General features: G+C 36.4%; 1 protein-coding gene across 1 annotated transcript in view; it reads right to left on the minus strand.

Annotated features, from left to right (window-relative positions):
- Positions 1-284: 284 nt before the first annotated feature.
- The window catches only part of TRAM1 (translocation associated membrane protein 1), a 28,843-nt gene continuing 13,028 nt past the window's right edge, over positions 285-16,099 (minus strand). The window contains exons 7-11 of the mRNA XM_046642168.1: positions 11,338-11,408; positions 11,128-11,232; positions 10,138-10,281; positions 9,632-9,792; positions 285-1,858 (exon numbers count right to left, since the gene is read on the minus strand). Coding sequence (XP_046498124.1) covers positions 1,785-1,858; positions 9,632-9,792; positions 10,138-10,281; positions 11,128-11,232; positions 11,338-11,408 — 555 coding nt within the window. The 3' untranslated portion in view covers positions 285-1,784. The remainder of the gene's footprint in view (positions 1,859-9,631; positions 9,793-10,137; positions 10,282-11,127; positions 11,233-11,337; positions 11,409-16,099) is intronic.

Below are 16,099 nucleotides of genomic sequence, written 5' to 3' on the forward strand. Positions count from 1 at the left end.
TGCATATAAAGGACTGAACAGTCCTGTGGTAAAGAAACACCTTTAAGTTTGTTTAACCCAGTAGTCCCTGAATTTATTTGGTTATGAACCATTTTCCCCAGGAGCCCTCATAAATAATATATAAGACTAACCACCTTTTTTTGCAGAGCACATTTTTTGGGAAAGACTATTATTCTAAACGTCTATCAAAAGTGTATTCTTTAAACACGGTACATTTTAATGTGATTATATACTAAAAGGGGATAAAAACTTGCTAACAACGAAGAAAATGTCCAGGATACAGCTTGTGAAAGTAAAAATTTTTATTTTGACTGATTTTTTTAATATATAGCTCAATATAATGCCAGTTTTTAATGGCAAAAATTTGGTTCCACTGAAACTCCATGATGCTACAGAGAGCTACTTTTTCCAGGAAGTAGGTAAACAGCTGGAAACAGAAAGCACAACTTTCTAGTAGCATGGCAACTTATTAAACTGTAGACCCAACAGGTCTGCCACTTTGATACTAAAAATGGCACAAACATTAGCTGGTGACAAAAGTGGGAAATTGGGAATAAGATGTGAATACCAAAAGGAGCAATATAGTACTGTAAAGACAACAAAAACCCAAATACAGCTATAAGGATTTTAAAGGATAATTATAGAAAAGGGAACCAAGTACTTTACTCAAATGTTTTTTTAGAGCCTTTCTGTAGAGATACAAATATATATATATATTTATCCAAAAATATGTTTTATACAGATAAACGCTTCTCAATTAAAGATGGGCCCAAAGCTATAGTTATAACATAAAGCATTGTCTTTTGTTAAGACTATTTATCCACCTGAATTTTCAATTTCTTTAAGGTTAGTGCATTAAATGTTTTCCAAAAATTACCTGACATTCTTTTTTTAGATATAAATCAAGTAGGCATTATTTTTAAAGGGTTTGCAGGTTAAACAATATTTTTCTAAGATGCTGTGCATACTGAACTTACGACAAGCCCCATTAAGAATCATTACTAAACATAGCAAAAAGGGCTATAGTCGATTTTCTTCTTTATACTAAATATTTAATTTCTCTGATTTCCAGTTTACAAGTGTTGAAAATGCACAAAAAAGATTTTTACTTCACACATACTTTTATGTCAATATATTTTGATTCAATATATATGGCAATAAATCTCCACACATCGTAACCAATTTTAAGTTTTCTTTTTTAAAAAATGGGGTGTAACACTAACAACCACTACCTATAAAATAAAGCACACGATTATTCTGGTGAATTTACAAATCTTTTTTCCCAGGTGTAAAGGCTACAAAAATTCCTAAAAATCAGAGAACACTGAAAACATATTAAAGTTTGATTTTCAACTTTATAGTATTTCCATTTTACCCTGAAAGATAACTTAAAAAATATGACCCTGCTGGAATAGGCCATCTTGCTAATATAAAAAATTGGTGAGAGCAAGAAATTGTATCACTGATATGTAGAATTTTTGTAAATAGTTATCTCTCCAAATCATTAGAAAAATGTTCAAAGATAAAAAACAAAATAAAATAAGGTGGTGGTCCCTAAACTATTTTGAAGGCAGGTAGCTTCGACTAAGCTAAAACGTTTTTTTCACTCATAATAACCATCCTCCCCTCAAATGCCCTTTAAAAAAATGCATGAAACAGTACAATAGCGAGAATCAAAGAGCACAGACTGTATTTTCAAGAACAGGAAAAAAAATCTCTAGTGCTGAAAGATATCGTAAAAAGCAGATTTCTTTGGGGACAGTAATCAATCAGATTATAATTCATTATGAAGATTTCTCTTTTCTATTACGGGGAGAGTCTGCTCCATTTGAAGTTACTGTTCCATTTACACCATTTTCTGAAAAGAGAAAAGAACCAGTATTACTATCTTTTATAAATAAATGCAAACAACATCACCTTGATACATAAAGGTGCCTTCAGAAAAGAGATTTTAAAATCCAATATATGCTCTTATGCCCTTAGGTGAAACTTATTTACTAGTGATTAATTTTTACTAGTATTTAATCAATCATAAACCTAATGACATATTAAACACAATGAACTGAAAAAGTAGCAAATTAAAAGTAACTACAATGTCAATTATATCTCAATAAAAAATTTAAAAAAGAAAGTACTATGGAAAGAAGAAAATAAGTAACAGAAAATTGTAAAAAACAATTACAAGAATTTTTAAATGGTAGTCTTGAAAGCAGTACTTTGGTAGAAATAAAGAACCTTTTCACATCTGACAGCAAACAAATGCAGTTCTTGGAGACATGTTTCTTTACAACATGTTAGAAAGTTGGTGTTTGGGATGATAACTCTTAGTTTAAGAACGTCACATGGCTGCCTTCTTCTTCAAGCTATAATGCAATAACTAACGTCAGACTCACCCCCTTCAAAAATATCCATAAAAGCTGAATACAAAAATGGCTGAAGGCACTGGAAAAATACCAAGGCAGCTATGTGTATTTCTCCCTTACGGCATTAGCCAAATGTGCACACACCACGCAAGAGTCAGAGAAAGCACAAAGCTACAGAGAGAACGGGGAAGTCTCACAATGACAGGAGACAAAAATTTGAATCCAGGGCCTGTCAGGGACAAAGGACCTTATAAATGGTTGACGTCCTAGGAATGAGAACAAATTGGAAATAGACTGGCTTTGACGAGACAGAATGATCTAGCCATATTCAATCCAGAACCTCTACACGTTTTTACACAAAATTCTAATAGTCAATTAAAAATTACCAGGCCTACCAGAAAACACGACCAACTGACTAAAAACTAACAGGAAAAAAACACCAGAAATAGATCCTTAGGTCATCCAGATCTGGAGTTATCAGATAGGGCCATTAAAAGAACAATGATTAATAAAAATAAATGAAAAGATGAAGAACTTCACCAGAGAACTGAAATCTTTAATCCCAGAAGTGGAAAATACAGCAAGTGAAAATATAAATTTAATAAATGAGTTTAAGAGCAGATTAGGTGCAAGAGAATACATTAGTGAACTAAAAAAATACTCAGATTGAAACTCACAGGAAAAAAGGATGGAAAATGCAGACAGCGTGAAAAGATATAAGGGCTGGGGTAAAAGGGTTTAACACAAGTGCTGGAGTCCCAGAAGGACAGGAGAAAGAGAAGGGAGAAGCAGCAATATTTGAAGAAATAACGTTCAAGAACTTTCCAAAAATGATAAAATAAACCAAGCCAAGATGCAGAAGCTCTAGACAAGACAGAACAGGATAAACACAAAGAAAACCATACACAGGAACATCACACTGTAACAGCCAAAAAACAAACACAGGAACTATCAGACTGGAGGGAAAAAATGCTGCTTACAAAAGACACAGCTTATATTTAAGGACAAACAAAGGGTTAAAGTAGAAAAATATAGGAAAAGATACACCATGATAATATTTTATCAAAAGAAAGTTGGTGTAGCTATAGTAAATTCAGACAAACAAGAGATGAAAATGGACATTTGATAATAAAGAAGGACAACTTCGACAGGAATTTGTAAAGACTCTAAATTTTAATGTACTTACAACACATCTCCAAAATATTTAAAACACAAACTTATAAGCTACAATACACTTATAAATAATCCATGGGTCCAAGAAGAAATCCTAACAGCAAATTAAACCCAAAGCAAGGGCAATAAGAACAGAAATCAAGGGTATGACAGAGAAAATCAACAAAAGAAGACAAATGCTGTGTCTTGGCTGGTGAAAGAAAAAAGAGAGAAAGGCACAAACTACCAACGTAGGAAATGAAAAACGGAAATCACTGCTCTTCTACAGGCATTAATAAGATAACAAGAGGATATTATGAATAATTTTATATCAATCCATTTGCAAATTTAGAGGACACAGACAAATTCCTTGAAAAACACATCTTACCAAAAGAGACAATAAGAAACAGAAAATCTGAGTAATTCTATTATCTACTAAAGACTGTGAATCTGTAGTTAAAAACCTTCCCATGAAGACAACTCTATGTTAGATGGCCTCACTGGTGAATTCTTCCAAACATTTAAATAAGAAATAATGCTGATATTACAGAAAAGACAAAACTGCCCAACACTTTTTATAAGGCCAGCATAATCCTGACACCAAAACCTAAGAAGGATATTACAAAAAAGGACTAATTACAGGCCAATCTATTACACGAACACAAACGCAAACATCCTAACCAAACACTGAAAAAACGAATCCAGCAAAAGTGGTTATTATCACCATCGGCTTGGGCTTATGCCACGAATGCAAGGTCGGTTTTACATGTGAAAAGCAACACATCACAAAAAAATACACCTCAGTATCCCTTATAAATACAGATGTAAAAATCCTCAAAAAAATACTAACAAATCAAATCAAGCAACATCTAAAGAGAATTATACACCATGGCCAAATGAGATTTATACCAGGAATGAGTTATTGGCTTAACATTTAAAAATCAATTAATATAATCAATGATATCAATAGAATAAAGGACAAAAACCATCGGATGATCTGGGTAGATGCAGAAAAAGCAAGTGACAAAATACTTACCTCCTTTCCTGATAAGAATACAAACAAACTAGGAATAGAAAAAGGAACTTCCTCAACCTGATAGAGGCCATTTAGGAAAAACCCACAGCTAAGATCATACTTAACGGTGAAAGAGTGGATGCTTTCCCCCTAAGATCAGGACCAAGACAAGACGTCTGCTCTTGCCACTTCTCTTCATCATCCTTCTAGTGGGCCTAGCCAGGGCAATTTTGCAAGAAAATAAAATAAAAGGATTCCAAGTTGGAAAGGAAGAGGTAAAACTGTCTCTATTTGCCGATGACACGATCCTGTATACTGAAAATGCAAAGGAATTCACAAAAACGAAACGACTATAAAATAATAAAATTTTAAAAACTTCCTAAGTTTAGCAATGTTGCAGGGTACAAGATCAACATGCAAAAACCAACTGTATTTCTATATACTGGCAATGAACAATCCAAAAAGGAAATTAAGGAGACAATTCTATTTACAATAGCATCCAAAAGAATAAAATACTTAGGAATAAACTTAACAGAAGAAGTGTAAGATTTCTACATTGACAACTACAAAATTTAATTGAAAGAAATTAAAGATGACCCAAATAAATGGAAAGACACCCATGTTCATACTTCCCAAGGCAATCTACAGATCTGAGGCAATCCATATCAAAAGCCCAGTTGGTTTTTTTGCAGAAATTGACAAACTGATCCTAAAATTCATATAAAAATGCAAGAGACCCAGAATAACCAAAAGAAGAAAAGAACACAACTGGAGGACTCAGATTTCCTGATTTCCAAACTTACGACTTAGTTATCAAGACTGTGGCACTGGCTAAGAAGACGTACAGATTAACAGAATAGAATTCAGAGCCCAAAAATAAATTATTACTTTTATGATTAAACGATTTTCAACAAGAATATCAAGATAACTCGAAAGAGAAAGACTGATTTTTTCACAACTGGATATCAATATACAAAAACAGTGGCCGTAAAAAGGTACAGTCACTTCCAAAACAGTTTAGCAGCTCCCCCAAGTGACCACATTACTCAGCAATTCCAGTCCCAGCTGAAGACCCTCTTGGGAACACACAATAGGTGTTCAAACAAAAACTTGCATACGAATGTTTACAGCATTATTCAAAATAGCCAAACAGTGGAAACAACTCAAATGTCCATCAACTAATATACGGAGAAACAAAATATGGCACAGGCATACCTTACATTGCACTTGGCAGATACTGCACTTTTTTAAAACAAACTGACGGGTTGTGCCAACTCTGTGTCAAGCAAGTCTATCGGCACCATTTCTCCAACAGCATTTGCTCAAATTCTCACAATATTTCAAACGTCTTCATTATTATTGTATTTGTTATGGTGATTTGTGATCTTTGATGTGCTATTGTAATTGTTTTGGGGTGCCACAAGCCACACTCATGTAAGATAGTGAACTTAATCGATAAATGTTGTGTGTGTTCTGACTGCTCCAGACTGGCAGTTACCTCGTCTCTCCCTCTCCTCTCCGCTCCGCTCCTCAGGCCGCCCTCTTCCCTGAGACATAACAACATTGAAATTATGCCAATGAGTAACCCTACAACAGCCTTGAAGTGAAAGGAAGTGTTTAAGTGAAAGGAAGTGTTTAAGTGAAAGGAAGAGTTGCACGCCTCACTTTAAATCAAAAGCTAGAAATGATTAAGTTTAGTGAGGAAGGCATGTTGAAAGCCTAGACAGGCCAAAAACTAGTTTGTTGTGCCAAACAGGCAAACTGTGAATGCAAAGGAAAAGTTCGTGCAAGATACTAAAAGTGCTACTCCAGCGAACACACGAATGATAAGCTTTATTGCTGATATGCAGAAAGTTTTATTTTTTTTTTAAAGATTGGCACCTGAGCTAACATCTGTTGTCAATCTTTTTTTTGTTTTCTTCTTCTCAAAGCCCCCCAGCATACAGTTGTATATTCTAGTTGTGAGTGCCTCTGGTTGTGCTATGTGGGACGCCGCTGCAGCATGGCCTGATGAGTGGTGTCACGTTCACGCCCAGGATCCGAACCTGAGAAACTCTAGGCAACCGAAGTGGAACGCACGAACTTAACCACTTGGCCACGGGGCGAGCCTCTGCAGAAAGTTTTAGTGGTCTGGATAGAGGATCAATAAGCCACAACATTCCCTTAGGCCAAAGCCTAATCCAGAGCAAGACCCTAACTCTCTTCAACTCTGTTAAGGCTGAGAGAGGTGAGGAAGCTGCAGAAGAAAAGTCTGACGCCAGCAGAGGTTGGTCCATGAGGTTTAAGGAGAGAAGCCATCTCCATAACATAAAAGAACAAGCGGAAGCAGCAAGGGCTGATGCAGAAGCTGCAGCAAGTTATCCAGAAGATCTAGCTGAGATCATTAATGAAGGGGGTTACACTAAACAATGGATTTTTCAATGTAGATGAAAAACAGCCTTCTATTGGAAGAAGATGCCATCTAGGACTTTCACAGCTAGAGAAGAAAGGTCAATGCATTAGCAGCTGGTGAGTTTAAGTTGAAGCCAATGCTCATTTACCATTCTGAAAATCCTAGGACCCTTAAGAATGATGCTAAAGCTACTCTGTCTGTGCTCTATAAATGGAACAAAGCCTGGATGACAGCACATCTGTTTACAACACGGTTTACTGAATATTTTAAGCCCACTGTTGAGAACCACCACTTAGAAAAAAAGATCTCTTTGAAAATTACTGCTCATTGACAAAGCATCTGGAGCTCGGATAGAGATGTACAATGAGATTAATGTTTTCATGCCTGCTAACACAAACATCCATTCTGCAGCCCATGGATCAAGGAATCATTTCGACTTTCATGTCTTATTAAAGAAATACGTTTTTTAAGGCTATAGCTGCCATGTTCCTCTGATGGATCTGGGTAAAGTCAACTGAAAACCTTCTGAAAAGGATTCACCATTCTAGACGCCATTAAGATTTGTGATTCATGGGAAGAGGTCCAAAACAACAACATTAACAGGAGTTTGGAAGAAGCTGATTCTAGCCTTCATGAATGACTTTGAGGGGTTCAAGACTTCAATGGAGGAAGTAACTTCAGATGAGATGTGGTGGAAAGAGCAAGAGAACTAGAATTACAAGTGGAGGCTGAAGATGTGACTGAATTGCTACAATCTCACGATCCAACTTTAATGGATGAGGAGTTGCTCCTTATGGATGAGCAAAGAAAGTGATTTCTTGAGATGGAATCTGTTCCTGGAGAAGATGCTGTGAAGACTGTTGAAATGACAAGAAAGGATTCAGGATATGACAATCTTAGTTGGTAAAGCAGTGGCAGAGTTTGAGAGGACGAACTTCAGTTTTGAGAGGAGTTCTACCGTGGGTAAAATGTTGATAAACAGCATCACATATTACAGCGAAACTGTCCATGAAGGGAAGGGTCAATCAATGTGCCAAACTTCACTGTTGTACTGTTGTCTTCTTTTCAGAAATTGCCACAGCCACCCCAGCCTTCAGCAACCACCCCGTGATCAGTCAGCAGCCATCAACACAGAGGCAAGAGCCGCCACCAGCAAAAAGACTACAATTCGGTGGAGGTTCAGACGATGCCTAGCTTTCTTTAGCAATAAAGTATTTCTTACTTAAGGTAGGTACATTATTTTTTAAGACATAATGCTGTTGCACACTTAATAGACTACAGCATAGTGTAAACACAACTTTTATATGCACTGGGAAACCAAAAAGATGCACGTGACTCGCTTTATTGCACCATTTGCTTTATTGCGGTGACCTGGAACAGATCCTGCAATGTCTTCGAGGTGTGCCTGTATATCCACACAATGGACTATTATTTTGCCATGAAAAGGAATGAAGTATCAGTATATGGTACAACATGTACGAACCTGAAAAGCACGCATGTGAAAGAAACCATCTGCAAAAGATCACATACTGTATGATTTCATTTATATGACATGTCCTGGAAAGGCCAATCCACAGAGGTAGAAAATAGATATGTGGTTACCAGGGGGAGGGGGAGAATAGGAAATGACTGCTAATGGGTATGGGGTTTCTTTTTGGGGTGATAAAAATGTTCTGGAATTAGATAATGCTTCACATCATTTTGTGAATACATTTAAAAACCACTGAAATGTACACTTTAAGGGGTAAATTTTATGATACGTGAACTAGATTCTAATAACCCGGTTATTAAAAAAACATTACAGAGAGAAATTAAAGATAATCAGATAAATAAAGGTACATATCATGTTCCTGGGTGGAAATACTCAATTCTCCCTGAACTGAGCTATAGAGTCAACGTAATTTCAACTCAACATTCCAGCAAGGTTTCTTTTCACGTGTGGAAATTGACCAAGATGTACTAAAATTCATATGAAATGCAAGAATTACTGAGACAAGCTTGAATGAGGACAGGGCTGGAGGACACAAACTATCAGACATGAAGACTTACAAGGAGCAAACCAGAGTAGACATATTTTTATAACGGGAACTCCTTGTGCCACAGTTCCAAGTTTAACACTAAATAGAAATTGAAAAAATTATTGCCATGGCTTTCCAATATATGGTGCTGAAACAAGGAGATAGCCATATAAAATAAAGCTTAATATGGGAGAAAAAATTTACAACAATGTCAATGCATTTCCAATCAAAAGCCAGAGGAGAAAGGAGGTTAGACGAAGGTTCAAAGATGAAGGATCGAGCGATCAGAAGTTACCAAAAAAGCTTAGGACTAAGGGGCAGATGGGAAGTGGCTGTAGAGAGGTTTTGTTTTTTAAACAAGAATAAAATGCTTGAGAGCACAAACTATCACCCTCTAGGTTAGTTATTCACTAATATGCCCACATACACTGCTGAATAATGGCTCAGGGTAACCAAGCGTGGAAAACTTGTGAGAGAGAAATGCAGTGGACAGCTTTGGGAGAAATAACTGACCCTAGGAAATCACCAAACTCTAGAACAGGGTAAGACTACTTTGCCTCTAATTTTGCTAAAAAGTAGAATAAAATTTTCTTTATAAGATTTTACATCTTAATAAGACTACAAATAAGACCCCACAACACTTTTTTTAATGTTTTCTACTTGGGTTTTTCATTGCTTCCTGAATACAAACCTGTTCCTTTTCTAGAAGACCTGCCTTTAGTCACCGTTGGTTTCTTCTTCACAGCTGGTGCCTGAAAAGCAGAATGTTCCCTCCACCTCCGAAGCTGAAAATTAATGAACTTCCACATCATGAACGCTTGGGTGATGCAAATGGATGCCAGAACTGCGATTCTGAGAATAGTAAGAAATTAAAAGTCAGAGTGCCTCAAAACAATGCCACTGAGTAAGTATTCTACCCTGCTTTGACAGTATTAGCTTAGTGCTAAATTCTCCTCTGTTGACAAGATTATGTTAATAAATAATTATCCCATTACTAATTAATCCCATAAGTTAAATGAATACTTTAGTGCTTCAATTTAGACATATGAAACTGCAACAGGTATGAAATCAAACCACACTAATATTTTACCTAACCCCTATATTTATCCCTTTAGTTTTTTAGATGACTCACATTATAAACTGATACTGTACACTACACAGTAGTTCAAAGTAAGAAAAATGTTAAATTGACTGTACCTAACAGCCAACACATTGAAGTTTCCAGTACTGAAATCCAGCTTCTGATTCTCTGCTCTTGCAAGGCCAAAGCCAACAGTGAGCACTGAAAGAATTAAAGTCAGAAGTCTTCCCAAAACAAACAGGACTGCCCACAGAGAGAACCTGGAAGAAAAACGACATGAGTCACATTCATAAAACTGAAAAGATAAGAAAAGATTCTAGTAGAAGTCAGATTCCTGCTAAGTAAATGCACATTAAAACAGCACTTCTTGTTGTTCTGCAAAAAGGATTCTGAAGTAAAACGTTTGGGAAACGCTATGTATTCTATTACACTCTTCGAGAAACATAACACAGCATATTCAAGGGTCTAGGAAGTCCAATAAAGAAATGTTTGACTTTTTATTTAGCTGATCTCTTTATTTTTTATATAACTACTGTTAATGATCCTCAGAACGACTGGTACACAGAATCATTCTGAAAAATGCCGGACAAAATAGAACCAGAGCGGTGCTGTAAACAGGATGCCCAATTCCCATTAAGAGTCCTCGTTTTATTTATTTATTTTTTAAGTTTTAACACTCTTTACAAGTCATACTGCTCCTATTCTGTTTTCAGTCCAGTTTTCCCATCAAAATATTTTACAATCTTTAAGACTATATAATCTATTGTTTCACTTTCTTCTTCCCTATCACTATTATCACCTCCCTGTTATTCTTTCTCCAAAAGAAAAACATGCATTAAACAAGAGACGTTGTAACAGAAAAGTAAACCCAAAAAGCCTTCGAAATTACAAGTTCCAATATAATATCTCTCTAGCCAAGAAAGACTCCATTTTAGAGAACTGAAGACCAACCTGAATTGCTAAATAGTTTCATTTTATTTAAAGCTGCTACTAACAGTTTATAGAGCAATATAACTGCCCACAGCATGGACCTTGGCAATAGCATGGTCCTTGGCAAACAGCACTAATTTTAATTACACGGAAAACAGAATGGCTGAACAACTTACCCTTTCTGATACTTTTCATCACTAAAATAAAACAGGCGGGAAATGTGGAAAAGAAATTCAACAAAATAATGCAGCACCAAAAGAACAAGTCCCAGATGATTCAAGCTGTTAAAAGAACAAATTTAAAATGTAAAGATTAATTATCAATTAAGACAGATTAGCATTCTCTCTGCCCAGCCCATATACACCCCCAAGGAAATCCTGACTCACTTCAGAAGATAAGCTCCAGCAATGTGAAAGAGGTAAAGACCAATGTAGACAAGCTGACGAGGAATATCCTCCTGCAAATGGACAGCACAGTATAGATTAAAACACGCCGAAACACTTCTGCCCTTAGGGCATGCGGCAGAGCGGAAAGTGCAGGGCTAGAGCAAAGACCTGAGGCGCTGCTGCCCCCACCCCAGCCCACCCCAACTGCCCACCCCACTGAACTAACGGCTTCAGCCATTCATTTCCTCTCTTGGCCTCAGCTCCTCATCTGTAAAACGTGAAGACTTGGGTCTCCTGGAATCAGATGAATCAAAACCCCTTTCAGCGCTAAGATCTATGTTTTTTTTAAATAATAAACGTTTATTAAATGACACAATATTTAATAACCATAATCATGTCCTTCTAATAATGAAAGTGCTATGTTTACGGCAGTAGGGATGCTATATTACCTAAAATAGTATTCACGTGTCAGCTCTTGCTTCTAGTCCCTTTCACTGTCAGTTACAGTCATTAAAATTGAAGGTTAAAATTTTATCTTCTCACTTCAGATACATCTAATCGTATGTTTTCTCCTCCTAATAACCCCGTATGCCAAGTATCTAGATTTTACTTTTGCTTCTCTTTTTTATGTCCACAGTCCCTAGCAACCTGGTTATCTTAGAAATCGTGTTTTTAAAAAACGTTGAGACCTACTAGTGGATCATGAGATCAATTTAGGGGGTTGCACCAATATCTTTTAAAATACGAAATAGATTAGAAAATGCTAGCATGTACAGCATATTGTATTGTTTCATGAAAATTTTATTCCAGATTTCAGACACACACACTGGATTATGTTATAAAATCTAGTTTTTCATCTTGGGTTATAGTAAAAAATGTTTGCAAAATACTGACAGTATTTTTTTTTTTTCTCTTCTTCTCCCCAAAGCCCCCTGGCACATAGTTGTGTATTCTAGTTGTAGGTCCTTCTAGTTCTGCTATGTGGGACACTGCCTCAGCATGGCCTGATGAATGGTGCTGTGTCCATGCCCAGGATCCAAAGCGGAGCGCACTAACTTAAAGACCCAGCCACTGGGCCGCCTCCTGATAGTTTAAGATTAACAAATGTTTTCTATACTTGAATGGAAAAAATACATAATGAAAATGAGATTTTAGAAAACTTTTGCCAAGTTCTTATATATTCTTAACGCTAATTTTCAAGTAGTTTATACAAGGATGAAATCATGGAATAATGACAAATTTCTGACGTCTCATTTTTCATGGAAAATCAAATATAGTACACTTAAATCAAAACAAATTCTAAAATTATAAATAACCTCAAGTGATACTTTTGGTTGTTATTCCAACATCTTTTTACTAAAAACGTCAGCCATATTCTTTAGTAAATTTCTACATTTATAAGAAAATGCTTTTCTTGGGGCCGGCCCTGTGGCCGAGTGGTTAAGTTCACTCACTCCGCTTCGGCGGCCCAAGGTTTTGCCAGTTTGAATCGTGGGTGAGGATATGGCACTGCTCAGCAGGCCATGCTGAGGCGGTGTCCCATGTGCCACAAGTGGAAGGACCCACAACTAAAAATACACAACTATGTACCGGGGGACTTTGGGGAGAAAAAGGAAAAAATAAAATCTTAAAGAAAAAAAGAAAATGCTTTTCTTAACTACACTGTACTAAAAAACAAACTTTACTTTAAACTGAATATCACATATATGACCAAATAGAAGGCTAAGACTTTTCCCTAAATCACGGATGGAGCCATCTTATATCAAAATCTCTTAAAAGCCCCCATATTACAGGGATCTATATCAATTACTTTAGGACAACAAATAAATGGGTAAGATACATAGCCAGAAAAACCTCAATAACGTCATTTCCAAACGTTTGCTGAGGTCTAGTGGAAGAATCAGTGAGACAGAAATAAAGATGATGCACTCTGGAAAAACTGAGCTAGATGATTCAAAAATTGGCTTCAGTAATGAATGACAGATATTAACAACAAAGTTGCACATGAAAAGCATGAATATAACTTTCATGAAGTAGGAGTGGGGAAGAAGTATTATTTCTTATTTAATATACTTTATATGATATGCAATTATATGTACCTATAATGAAACTTAAGTGAATATTAGAAATAAAACATTCGGCTATTTCATCCACTTGCTGAAACCTCATATATTCGAGTCAGCAAAGAAATTACATTTTGAATTTTCTCATGGGTAAAATGGAGGAGTATTTATATTGAAGCATATGTATTATATGTAATTAAAATATTCTCCTTAAAAGAGAGTGAGTTATTTGTGACTAACACACCTCTTGAACTGCTACTAACAGTGTTCGTTTCTTTCATTTCTCTGTAGGACTGGTTCAAAACAATCACTATACTAGTCGCTTCCAGTAAAAAGTTCTTTCAAAAATAATTTTCAGAGAGTAAATTTTAAGAAACTGTTTAACACATATGCAGCTGTTACTTTCAAATTATGTTAATTACTTGAAACAGTTACTTTCGACTGTCATATGTAGGTGTTAAAAATAGTTTCAGTGAGTTCTAAGTTATGCAAATTATTCCACAAAAATTAGACTGCATTTCTGGAGAAATGCCATCTGGCAGGAATTTATAAGAAAAGAGCTTCGAGAATTAAAATGAACAATTACTTTGAAATGTCCATCTTTACTTACATGGTCAGTGAAGAAGATATAGACACATGTATTAATAACGAAACCCGGAGGTATTATGTCCATGGTATACAAATACATGAAGAAAGTTTTAAACATTTGACCCATGGTACTTAAAAATCAAGACACTAAGGAGGGGTGGGGAGTGGGTGAAATAGGTGAAGGAAGTCAAAAGGCACAAACTTCCAGTTATAAAATAAATAAGTCATGGGGATGTGATGCACAGCATGGTGACTACAGTTAATAATACTGTACTGCATATCTCAAAGTTGCCAAGAGAGTAAATCTCAAAAGTTATCATCACAAGAAAAAGAAATTCTGTAACTCTGTATGGTGACGGATCTTAACTAGACTTGTGATCATTTCGCAATATATACAAATATTGAATCATTACGTTGTACACCTGAAACTAACATGTTATATGTAAACTATACCTCAAAAAAAAAAAAGAAACGAAACGAAACTATGATATTCCCAGCAGCGCTGTCCAAGAGAACTTTCTGCAAGGATGGAAATGTTCTCTATCTCTGCTATCCAAAACGGTAGACAGCAGCCACATGTGGCTAGCAAGCACTTTCAATAGGGCTGGTGTGACCAAGAAAGTGAATTTTGTTTTTATTTTATTTTAATTAATTTAAATGTGGCTAGTGGCTCCTGTTTTGGAAAGTGCAGCCCTAGGACATGCACGGTTCACATCATGTACTTACTGAAGATGGAAGGGCTGCTGGAAATTGTGAGCCTAAGAATTTTATCTGAAGACTGTTTCAAGTCAAAGGTTTTATGGATCTTCATCCTACTCTTTACAATCAACTTAACCAGAAAACATTCTACTTTATAAAAGAAATCAACATAAAAACAACTTTTGAGTCATAGTACATGGACTTTAATTTAGTGCTATTTATCTAATCATAGCAGACATCAATGAGGAGATACATAGGACACAAAAAAACATGAACACGAAACAGCAGTAAATCAAGAATCTATACTTGTGAATTAACCATTTGCAGTACATATAGAAGCAAGCATTCATGGCTTTTGAGAAGGTGGAGAAACTGGTCACTGGAAGGGTGGCTGTACACTTGCATTTTAGAAAGCTCCTCAAAGAGGATTTATTGAAAAAATGTTTTACATGTGGAAAAATGTAAATATACAGAACAAAGAGAGGGTGTAATGTATCCTCATGTACCCATAAACCAGCTTCAATAGTTAACTCATGACCAAACTTATTTCATCCATATCCCCACCCACAAGTCATTTCACATAGGGGGCTTTTTTTATAATCTCCCCTTCATAAAAGGCAATAAAGGGGGCCAGTCTGGTGGCTCAGTGGTTAGGTTCGCATGTTCTGCTTTGGTGGCCTGGGGTGTACCGGTTTAGATCCGGTTCAGATCCTGGGGGCAGACCTATGCATCGCTTGGCAAGCCATGCTGTGGCAGGTGTCCCATGTATAAAGTAGAGGAAGATGGGCACGGATCTTAGCTCAGGGCCAGTCTTCCTCAGCAAAAAGAGGAGCAGTAGAGGCAGATGTTAGCTCAGGGCTAATCTTTCTCAACAACAACAAAAAAGGCAATAAAAGTGCTTGATTACTTTACCAGAAGGAAAAGGTATTCCAGGAAAAAACCTGATGTGGTAGGATCATAAAACTAGCGAGTATCACCGTGAATGAAGCAGAAGTGAGCAGAAGAACAAGGGGCAGGGAAGAGGTGGCACAGAAGGGAGGAGCCCTCAGACCAGAGGGCGGCAGCTTTCTCCTAGTTCAAGGCACTAGGAAGCTGGTACAGGTTTTTGAGGAGAACGAGTTAAATTAGAACTAAAGTTGAGTCTGTGATATCAGGGAAGTCAGACTTCAGAAGTACTGATGGTGAAACGAGAAAGGAGGATATTGCACTGCTCTGGCGGCTCACTTACTCGTTCAAATCAAACAAACAAACAAACATCTTTCTCACATGCTGAAACAGGAATGCTCCACCCATTTCAGGAAAGATTTCACTGGTGAATATTTAACTACGGTTTACTTTTTTCAATACTGAATTTTCCTTTGGGACTTACACACAGAACCATTAGATGTGGAATAATCTGATTAATCCTTTTG

Source organism: Equus quagga, chromosome 16 (genome assembly GCF_021613505.1).
Source record: "Equus quagga isolate Etosha38 chromosome 16, UCLA_HA_Equagga_1.0, whole genome shotgun sequence".
NCBI lineage: Eukaryota > Metazoa > Chordata > Mammalia > Perissodactyla > Equidae > Equus > Equus quagga.